This window comes from Mesoplodon densirostris, chromosome 9 (assembly GCF_025265405.1).
Source record: "Mesoplodon densirostris isolate mMesDen1 chromosome 9, mMesDen1 primary haplotype, whole genome shotgun sequence".
Classification (NCBI taxonomy): domain Eukaryota; kingdom Metazoa; phylum Chordata; class Mammalia; order Artiodactyla; family Ziphiidae; genus Mesoplodon; species Mesoplodon densirostris.
Window position 1 is genome coordinate 81,800,845 of NC_082669.1, and position 10,507 is coordinate 81,811,351.

At 39.0% G+C, this 10,507-nt stretch overlaps 1 protein-coding gene across 1 annotated transcript in view; it reads left to right on the forward strand.

The window, feature by feature from the left end:
• CFTR (CF transmembrane conductance regulator) overlaps positions 1-9,855 on the forward strand; it is a 194,794-nt gene extending 184,939 nt beyond the window's left edge. Inside the window, exons 25-27 of the mRNA XM_060107728.1 lie at positions 7,407-7,579; positions 8,224-8,329; positions 9,655-9,855. Of these exons, the coding sequence (XP_059963711.1) occupies positions 7,407-7,579; positions 8,224-8,329; positions 9,655-9,855 (480 nt within the window). The remainder of the gene's footprint in view (positions 1-7,406; positions 7,580-8,223; positions 8,330-9,654) is intronic.
• The last annotated feature ends 652 nt before the right edge of the window (positions 9,856-10,507 follow it).

A 10,507-nucleotide genomic window follows, 5' to 3' on the forward strand; every position in this document is an offset into this window, starting at 1 on the left:
TAACTGCCCAGTCCAACCACGGTTCACTTTTCTGATTTTTTTTCATGTTTCCTTATCACAAGAGCAAACTCTTGCTCTATAATAACATTCCAGAGTGCAGAAATAGCAAAAGTCAACACTTTGAAGAAAATGCCTGGTCCTTTACAGACTGTAATACATTTTTTTAGTTTGATATGTCACAAAATAAAATTTCTTCTTTGTAAATAGTAGTTTGGAAATACATATGATTTATTAGCTCAACTGCATAAAGCTGGCAAATTCTTTCTTCCCAAAATTCTTTATATCCACAAACTTTTGATGCTTTGATTTATTTGTAATGCTAAGTTGGAACGAAAATACTTAGAAATGTTTACATTCCAGTAATTAAAATTCACCTTAGTTTGGACAGAGCTAATCTGAAGTTTGTATTTTTTTAATCTGTTGAAAAGTGGTTTGTGACAATAGTGTAAATAACATTATACTAGGAATATATATGTATATGTGTGTATATACATGTACATATTTATTTTTAAAGAATTCTGCTGTTAAAGATCACTAAATTAGATGATTTCTGTAGCAAGTTCCCTTTAAGTCTTTTCCCCCCATAGCTCTTTTCTCTTTTAACAGTAATTTCCCACTTATTATTTTTCTCCCTGTCTGAGCCATGAGTTCCTTCAAGGCAGAGCCTTGTGTTATTCATCTTTGAATTCCCAGGTCTGCCATAGTGCCTAGAATTTAATAAACTCTCATTAAGAGTCTATTAAGGAATACATGACTAAGCACCCAAACAATCACGAGGTTAATTTAAGCTATTCTTATCAGCGCATGGAGTTGGTAACAAGAACTTTATATCTTTTAAAAACCAATTACTAGTCTATCTTGCTTCCCATTTTCTCTCCAAAGCCTATCACAATATCTGGCAGAAAATAGGTAATTAATACATTTGTTAAATATTCACTGACTTCAAATTTAAAGTTTTACTAACTTATATTGACCTTTCTCTAGTGAATATGATTTTAAAAGATTTTTACTATACTTGATAGTGAGTAAAACAGTTGAGATAGGAATGTGGCAAAATGCATACTAGATTGGTCTATGTCTCTGTCACTCATTTTATACAGTTTTCTTCTCTAAATGTCGACAGTGCTACATATTTAGGTACTTATTTACTTGTGTTAAGAAATAGTTTCATTTGGGTAAGAACCACACACTTTGCTCAGCTCTCTATCACAAGAAAGTACAAAGTATAACACACTAAAGTAGCTTTCCCCCTATGGCCTTAGGAAACTAGAGTATGATTGGTGTGAATCTAAAGGGAGACTACATGCTGCAACGTTCTTACCAAAGTCTCAACCTTGTTACTAAGCATGATGTAAATTACTAGTATTGTGACACTTTCTGCTAACTTGCTTTCCAAGGTAACTTGTTAAGGGAAAATCTTACAAATCATACTGTCATACCAGGGAAACATTTCAGTGGCCAGACCCATGTCTTGGGATTTCCCAGGATTTCTAACAATACTAATAGTTAGGGTTGATTAGGTGCTTACCACAAGCTACACTCTGTGGCAAGGTCTTTCCACAAATTATCCCATTTAATCCCCATTACAAGCCTTTGAAGTCTATCCTAGTATTTTCTCCATTTTTTTTCAGTGAGCTAAGTGAGACTTCCAGTAACACATCTGACAGCATCAGCCATCGAGTGGTGGAGTGCAGACTTAAAACCACTTCCGTGTGACTTCATAGCTCCAGTCTTTCATCAGGACTTTTCTTGATGCTTAATTTGACTTAAGAAAAATTCTCAAGTATTTCTGATTGATCTGAAAGGAAATACTGACCTATCAGTGTTAAAGAACTTCTTATTTTATAATTTGTTTTTAAGGAGTTTTATAGAGTCTTAAAGATGAGAAAAATGAAAGCACACCGACAGGTGAAGTGACTGGTTTTAGATCACACTCCATATTGGGGGAGCTAAAACCAACACTCATTCATTCACCATTTGTCATTCTTCCTTAAATTGGATTTATATGTCATTCATCAAAACTGTGTTTGTTTTGTTTGGCCAGCATTCCAGGGGCTCAGTACCTATTTGTTGAACAAATGAATGGATGTGTTGAGGCTGACAATGTGTCCGGCATTGGTACTGACCTAAAGAGCACATGTCTTTACCCTCAGGAAGCCAACAGTCTAAGAGGGGAACTTGCACCCATACTTCTGTGACAATGTGCCTGACTGCCCTAGAGGATGATCAGGAGTATTTGGAATGGTGCTCCCGGCTAAGCAATGGCACAAACCTGAGAAGGTCAAGGTGTATAGGGAACTACAAGCTGAGTGTTTAGTGCTGCTGGAAGTAAAAGTGGAGGGGGCTCGATTCTGGATGCCTTATCTGCCATGTGAGAGAGTTCATTTATTCTGTCAGCAGGAGAGCCACCATAGGATTTAAAACAGAGAAATGATGGGGTCAAACCTATATTTTAGAGGGATCCCTGTGAGGTTGTCGGGTGACAAATCAACTTGAGATTACAGTATGAAGCTTAAGAGACAATAATGGCCTGGCCTAGCGTTGTGGTAATAGGGCTGGCATGGAGATGGAAGATTAAGAAGTATTTGGAAGAGGTCCAGGGCTGGAGATAAAGATGAAAAATCATTCGCTTATCGGTGGTAGTCGATACTCTGAGCATGAATGAGATCTCAGAAGGAGCATTTGGAGAGTTGGCAATGAGGAAAACTAATATTCAAGGGACAGGAAGAGGGAGAATTACCTACATGTGATAATAAGAAGAAATGTCCATAGAGGGTGCGGTTTCTCATAAGGCAAGGAATAGATGTTTGAAGAAGGGGAAAAATGTTCTATGGTCTCAGACAGTAGAGACAACAGATACACACTCATTATTTAAGATTTCTAGATGAGAAAAGGGGGAGACATTAAATAATAGCTAGGGCTTCCCTGGTGGCAGAGTGGTTAAGAATCTGTGTGCCAATGCAGGGGACATGGGTTTGAGCCCTGGTCTGGGAAGATCCCACACACCTCAGAGCAGCTAAGCCCATGAGCCACAAGTATGGAGCCTGCACGCCACAACTACTGAAGCCAGCACACCTAGAGCCCATGCTCCGCAACAAGAGAAGCCACCACAATGAGAAGACCATGCAGTGAAATAAAGAGCAGCCCCCTCTGGCTGCGACTAGAAAAAGCCTAAGTGCAGAAGTAATGAAATTGAAACTGTAATTTAAAATCTTCCAACAAACAAAAGTCCAGGACCAGATGGCTTCACAGGTGAACTTTACCAAACATTTAGAGAAGAGCTAACACCGATCCTTCTCAAACTCTTCCAAAAAATTGCAGAGGGAGGAACACTCCCAAATTCATTCTATGAAGCCACCATCACCCTGACCAAAACCAGAAAAAGATGTCACAAAAAAAGAAAATTATAGACCAGTATCACTGATGAACATAGATGCAAAAATCCTGAACAAAATACTAGCAAACAGAATCCAATAACATATTAAAAGGATCATACACCATGACCAAGTGGGATTTATCCCAGGGATGCAAGAATTCTTCCATATACGCATATCAATCAATGTGATACACCGTATTAATGAATTAAGGAATAAAAACCATATGATCATCTCAATAGATGCAGAAAAAGCTTTTGACAAAATTCGACACCCATTTACAATAAAAACTCTCCAGAAAATGGGCATAGAGGGAACCTACCTCAACAAAATAAAGGCCATATATGACAAACCCACAACAAACATACTCAATGGTGAAAAACTGAAAGCATTTCCACTAAGATCAGGAACAAGACAAGGATGTCCACTCTCACCACTCTTATGCAACATAGTTTTGGAAGTCCAGGCCATGGCAATCAGAGAAGAAAATGAAATAAAAGGAATACAAATTGGGAAAGAAGAAATAAAACTGTCACTGTTTGCAGATGACATGATACTATACATAGAAAATCCTAAAGATGCCACCAGAAAACTACTAGAACTAATCAATTAATTTGGTAAGGTGGCAGGATACAAAATTAATGCACAGAAATCTCTGGCATTCCTATACACTAACAACGAAAAATCAAAAAGAAAAATTAAGGAAACAATCCCATTTACCATCACAGCAAAAAGAATAAAATACCCAGGAATAAACCTGCCTAAGGAGGCGAAAGACTTGTACTCAGAAAACTATAAAACACTGATGAAAGAAATCAAAGATGACATAAACAGATGGAGAAATACACCATGTTCTTGGATTGGAAGAATCAATATTGTGAAAATGACTATACTACCCAAAGCAATCTACAGGTTCAGTGCAATCCCTATCAAACTACCAATGTCATTCCTCACAGAGTTAGAACAAAAGATTTTACAGTTCGTATGGAAATACAGAAGACCCCGAAGAGCCAAAGCAATCTTGAGAAAGAAAAACGGAGCTAGAGGAATCAGGCTCCCTGGTGTCAAACTATACTACAAAGCTACAGTAATCAAGACAGTATGGCACTGGCACAAAAACAGAAATATAGATCAATGGTATAGGATAGAAAACCCAGAGATAAACCCATGCACATATGGTCACCTAATTTATGACAAAGAAGGCAAGAACATAAAATGGAGAAAAGGCAGCCTCTTCAATAAGTGGTGCTGCAAAAACTGGGCAGCTACATGTAAAAGAATGAAATTAGAACACTCCCTAACACCATACACAAACATAAACTCCAAATGGATTAAAGACCTAAATGTAAGACCAGACACTATAAAACTCTTAGAGGAAAACATAGGAAAAACACTCTTTGATGTAAACCACAGCAAGATCTTTTTTGACCCACCTCCTAGAGTAATGAAAATAAAAACAAAAATAAGCCAGTGGGACCTAATTAAACTTAAAAGCTTTTGCACAGCAAAGGAAACCATAAACAAGACAAAAAGACAACCCTCAGAATGGGAGAATATATTTGCAAATGAAGCAACGGACAAAGGATTAATCTCCAAAATATACAAACGGCTCATGGAGCTCAATATCAAAAAGACAAACAATCCAATTAAAAAATGGGCAGAAGACCTACATAGACATTTCACCAAAGAAGACATACAGATGGCCAAGAGGCACATGAAAGGATGCTCAACATCACTAATTATTAGAGAAATGCAAATTAAAACTACAATGAGGTATCACCTCACACCAGTCAGAATGGCCGTCATCAAAAAATCTGCAAACAATAAATGCTGGAGAGGGTGTGGAGAAGAGGGAACCCTCTTACACTGTTGGTGGGAATGTAACTTGATACAGCCACTATGGAGAACAGTATAGAGGTTCCTTAAAAAAACTAAAAATAGAACTACCATATAACCCAGCAATCCCACCACTGGGCATATACCCTGAGAAAACCATAATTCAAAAAGCGACATATACCACAGTGTTCATTGCAGCAATTTACAATAGCCAGGACATGGAAGCAACCTAAGTGTCCATCGACAGATGAATGGATAAAGACGTGGCACATATATACAATGGAATATTACTCAGCCATAAAAGGAAACGAAATTGAGTTATTTTTAGTGAGGTGGATGAGTCTGAACCTAGAGTCTGTCATACAGAGTGAAATAAGTCAGAAAGAGAAAATACTGTATGCTAAAGCATATATATGGACTCTAAAAAAAAATGGTACTGACGAACCTAGTGGCAGGGCAGGAATAAAGACATAGACATAGAGAATGGACTTGAGGACACGGGAGGGGAGGGGGAAGCTGGGGCGAAGTGAGAGTAGCATCGACATATATACACTACTGAATATAAAATGGTTAGCTAGTGGGAAGCAGCAGCATAGCACAGGGTGATCAGCTCAGTGCTTTACAATGACCTAGAGGGGTGGGGTAGGGAGGGTGGGAGGGAGGGAGGCTCAAGAGGGAGGGGATATGGGGACATATATATGCATGTGGCTGATTCAGTTTGTTGTACAACAGAAACTAACACAGTATTGTGAAGCAATTATACTCCAATAAAGATCTGTTAAATAAATAAATAATAGCTAAAGGAGAATCTGGAGGCAAGTGAGGGGTTTTTGTTTTAAGAGGGGAGAGATGTAGCAGGTTCACAGGGTAAAGCCAATAAAAAGCGAAAGTTGAAGAGAGAAAGAACACAAGTCCTCCAGTTCCTCACCCAAGAGCCCTTATTCACATTCTCAGCTGGTTAGATCCAAAATTAGTTTTATGTTTGAGTCTTCCAGCATACATGAGAATAGTCCCCCTTGTCTAATTAATATGTTTACTTTCCCTACCATCTCAGAAACTCTTTTCAAACATTAATGAATTCCTACAAAGTGAGGTTGCTTTAATGAGAAATCCACTCAAGGAAAGGAGTATTGGCTGCAATACATATCCTGGGCACAGTTAGTATTTATTGAACAAACACAGTGATGTGGGCCATCTCCAGATTCATCACTGAACTCATGAGTCTGTCTTAAGGCCATTATCTCATTCTGCCTGTATAGGTAGGTGGGAACACATCTTACCTCCCAATACTAAATCCCAGACTTCCCAAGGGCAGGATATAATCATATGTGTATCTCTTTAGGTCTCAAACCCTCAGCAGCACTTGGCAAAGATATATATGTCAATGCATATTTATTTGAATAAGTGATATGAGGCAAGGTTTCATTTTTTATCTTATTTCGAAAGAATGGGTTTCTCTATCTCATTTGCTTTTTCAACCTATTTATTTTTCCTATCTAGCTTAAAAAAATAAGCCATTGACCCTAACACAACTCTCATATTCAACCCCAATATTTAAGCACCTTTAAATCTCCAGTAATACACCACTATTTTAACTCCAGTTATTTTTACTTCATAGTTTCATGACTTTCTTAAAGTCCGTTTTTATGAATTAAAGAGATGAGGAGTGCATTGCCATATGTGGTTTTAAATGGCTCCTCAGTTGATTTTTATTGCTGCCTTTCATGCTCTGTTATTACAGAGTAGAGAATGGAAGGTAGCATAAAAGAATCTGTCATAATAAAGTAAGTAACTGCATTCTACACATATTATCTTTTCTAGCATGTATTCAATTGTGTTATAATTATCTGTGTATGTCTTTATAAACCCTGAGCTTTGCAGAGCCCATGGACCATTTATCATCTCTTTAATCCCTATTGGAGGACCTGGCATAGAATAGGCACTCACTGAAAACCTCATGAAAGGAAAAGTACAGAGCTGAAACAGTCTGTAGACTGATGCTTTAGAGCTGCCAAGATTATACATAGTCTTTTGTTCAGTTAAAGCCAAATAGCAGGAATGATGGGGGGTTGTTATGAAATTTAAACTTTTAGAACTCCTGTCTTTTCAGATTATCAGCCTCTTAAGTGTTTTTAACCCTGTAGTATGTGAACTACCCCTCCTAAGCCCAGTGTTTTTCCTCTTTCTTTTCTGCAGGTTGGACTCCGATCTGTGATAGAGCAGTTTCCTGGGAAGCTTGATTTTGTCCTTGTGGATGGGGGTTGTGTCCTAAGCCACGGCCACAAGCAGCTGATGTGCTTGGCCAGATCCGTTCTCAGTAAAGCAAAGATCTTGCTGCTTGATGAACCCAGTGCTCATTTGGATCCATTGTGAGTTTCAGAATTCCTGCTATTTAATAACACAGGGGGAAAAGAATCATTGAGACATACTTCATATTGACACAAATTTCTATCAGGCTGTCATGTCTGCAAGCAGAAGACTACCTTCTAGATATGAAATAACTGCCCAGTGGAAGAGTTACTATTTGACATGCGCACAAGTGCTTATTTCCTAGTATAAGAGCTATGTGTTCTCTTCTAAGTGTCATTTTGCAATTTCATACAAACTCTTCCCCCTTATCGACGTGTGATAAAATATTTAGTTACATAGGCATACTTGGGTCCTTATGGTTTTCCTTACTATCCCAGTTATAACATAGGAAATATTTATAGCACAAAATAAAGAACTACTATTGATGCTACATACTGAAAAATATACTTATTTGGGAAACTTTTTTCAAACTGTGAAATTTTTTCCCAAATATTTGTCCTATTTATTTATGAAAACTTAGAATCTGCCCTGTGGTTGGAAAGCTGATTGTGGCTGACTCTATTGCAACATTCTGTTAAAAGGATTCAAGGAAAGAGAGTTAATTTAAGGAATTAAATTGACAGAAGAATAGGTATGTTATCAAGGACAGAGACAGATTATTAATGTTCTGTGATGTTATATGTGGTATTTTTTTCTTTGCTAGAACATACCAAATCATTCGAAGAACCCTAAAACAAGCATTTGCTGATTGCACAGTAATTCTCTCTGAACACAGGATAGAGGCAATGTTGGAATGTCAACGATTTTTGGTGAGTGTTTCTAATTTACCTAAGATCTCATCTCTCCTTTGATTCTTGATAACAATCTGATATGTGCTGGTTCCTGCAAGTCACAGCAATGTACAAGCTCACAGCTATCCAGCTTTACTCAAAATACCTGCCCAAGTTTCTCACTTTGTGCAACGAGTTGAGGTCGGAATTCAGCAAATCTAAAATAGCAGCTTATTACTAAATTACATTAATAAATTGGAACATCTATACTTTTTGCTTCTTTTATCTGAGGATCAAGTCATGAAAAAGACTAGGTCCTGATGCTTTCAGTAACGAAATCTCCCATGGATGGGGTCCAGGACAGGCCTGGATTGTCTTGCAACCTGATGTATGGTTTTAATGCAGTAGTTGAAAGGTTTATTTCATTTTTCTAGCCATTATTTGGAACTCAGCTTAGTGCGTCTCCCAACCACCTTCTCATTGTGGTTTCAAAACTGTCACAGATTCTTTCAAGTGATGTTTACAAATTCCTTTGGGTTTAGCCACAAGGAAATCCTGAGGGTGATGTATCACATCATTTCTGTTAAGGCTTTTCAGGCTCCTGGAGGTAAATGCTTTTCTTACTGAAGGATTGTTATTACCATTATTATTACTAAGCTTCGAGTGACAAGTTAGGGACCGACTCACAGCCTCTTGCCCAGCTACGGTCAGGTTCAGCTTGAACGTGTGAAGGAGGCACAGTAACTCAGGCACATCCTGACCAATTTGAAATTGTTAAGCTTCAAATCCACTGTTGACGTGGTTCAACTCTTTATGGTGCTGTGGACTCAGCACTCATTTGTAAGGTTAATACATAAGGGATCTAACATGAATAGTTCTTGTTTTCAAAGCCCCCTTAGGGCTTCCCTGGTGGCGCAGTGGTTGAGAGCCCGCCTGCCAATGCAGGGGACACGGGTTCGTGCCCCGGTCCGGGAAGATCCCACATGCCGTGGAGCGGCTGGGCCCGTGAGCCATGGCCCACTGAGAGGCCCAAGTACCGCAAAAAACAAACCAAAAAAAGCCCCCTTTAGTTCCTCTAAAGTTCTCTGAAGAAGCACATTGTTCAGTACGATACCAATTAAAAAAAAAAGAAAACGATCTCCCAGCTTCTAAGTAAAAACTAATTTCACAAATGGTAGAAGCTCCATAAGGCACGAGGACTCAACAGTGAAACGAGCTCTCCCTGACTGTTCAGACTGCAAGCCTCTGGACACTCGCTGTGTGTTCTTTCTGGCTTTCCTCATCCTCTGAGCTTGTGCCCTCTTGCCTCGCTTGGGTCCGCCCTGCCTCCCTGTCCAAGATCTCACTAACGGCCACTTCCCTAGGTCATAGAGGAGAATAGAGTGCGGCAGTACGACTCCATCCAGAGGCTGCTGAGCGAGAAGAGCCTCTTCCGGCAGGCGATCAGCCCCACAGTCCGCCTGAAGCTCTTCCCCCACCGGAACTCGAGCAAGCAGAGGTCTCGGTCCAAAATCGCTGCCCTGAAGGAGGAGACGGAAGAAGAGGTACAAGAAACAAGGCTTTAGAGAGCAGAACAAAGGTTTGCCTGGCGTGGAGTTGAAGAAAAAAAAAAAAAAAAGAGTTTCTGCCTCAGAAAACAGGGATGAATGATGCTTTTTTAAAAAAGGAAAACTTCGGGTAAGAGGAAGTAAGGATGTTCCCGTGGATGAATGGCTTCCTGGCAGTGGTCAAACAGTGTGACAGGTCCTTCAAATCCTTGAAGGTTTACCAGTTGGAATCGCAAGCCAGCTTCTCCTGAAAACTTTTCCCTTTGGTCGTCACTGGAAAGGTGGCTGTAAACGTCAGCCAGCTTAATTCTTCAACTTACTGTTTAGTGAAACCTACTCATTTGTATTATTGAAGAAGAACTGTAATCATACTACTTAGAGATACAATTAAATAATGATAACTGGAAACGTTAGTGGCTTATATATGTTTATATACCTTTTTCTCCACTTTCTCCACGATATTTAAAAACACAGCTATATTGTCTGTTGAGGATTCAGACTGCCCCATTTCCAAGCAAGTAATGGAATGCTGTGAGAGTCACAAGACAGCCCATCAAAATATGCACCACACAACACCTAAGTATCAGTCAGGAGACAGAACTTCCCGATCTTGGAAATCAGGGTTAGTACCATTCAGCAATACCCAAATGCAAATAAATCAGAAAACATC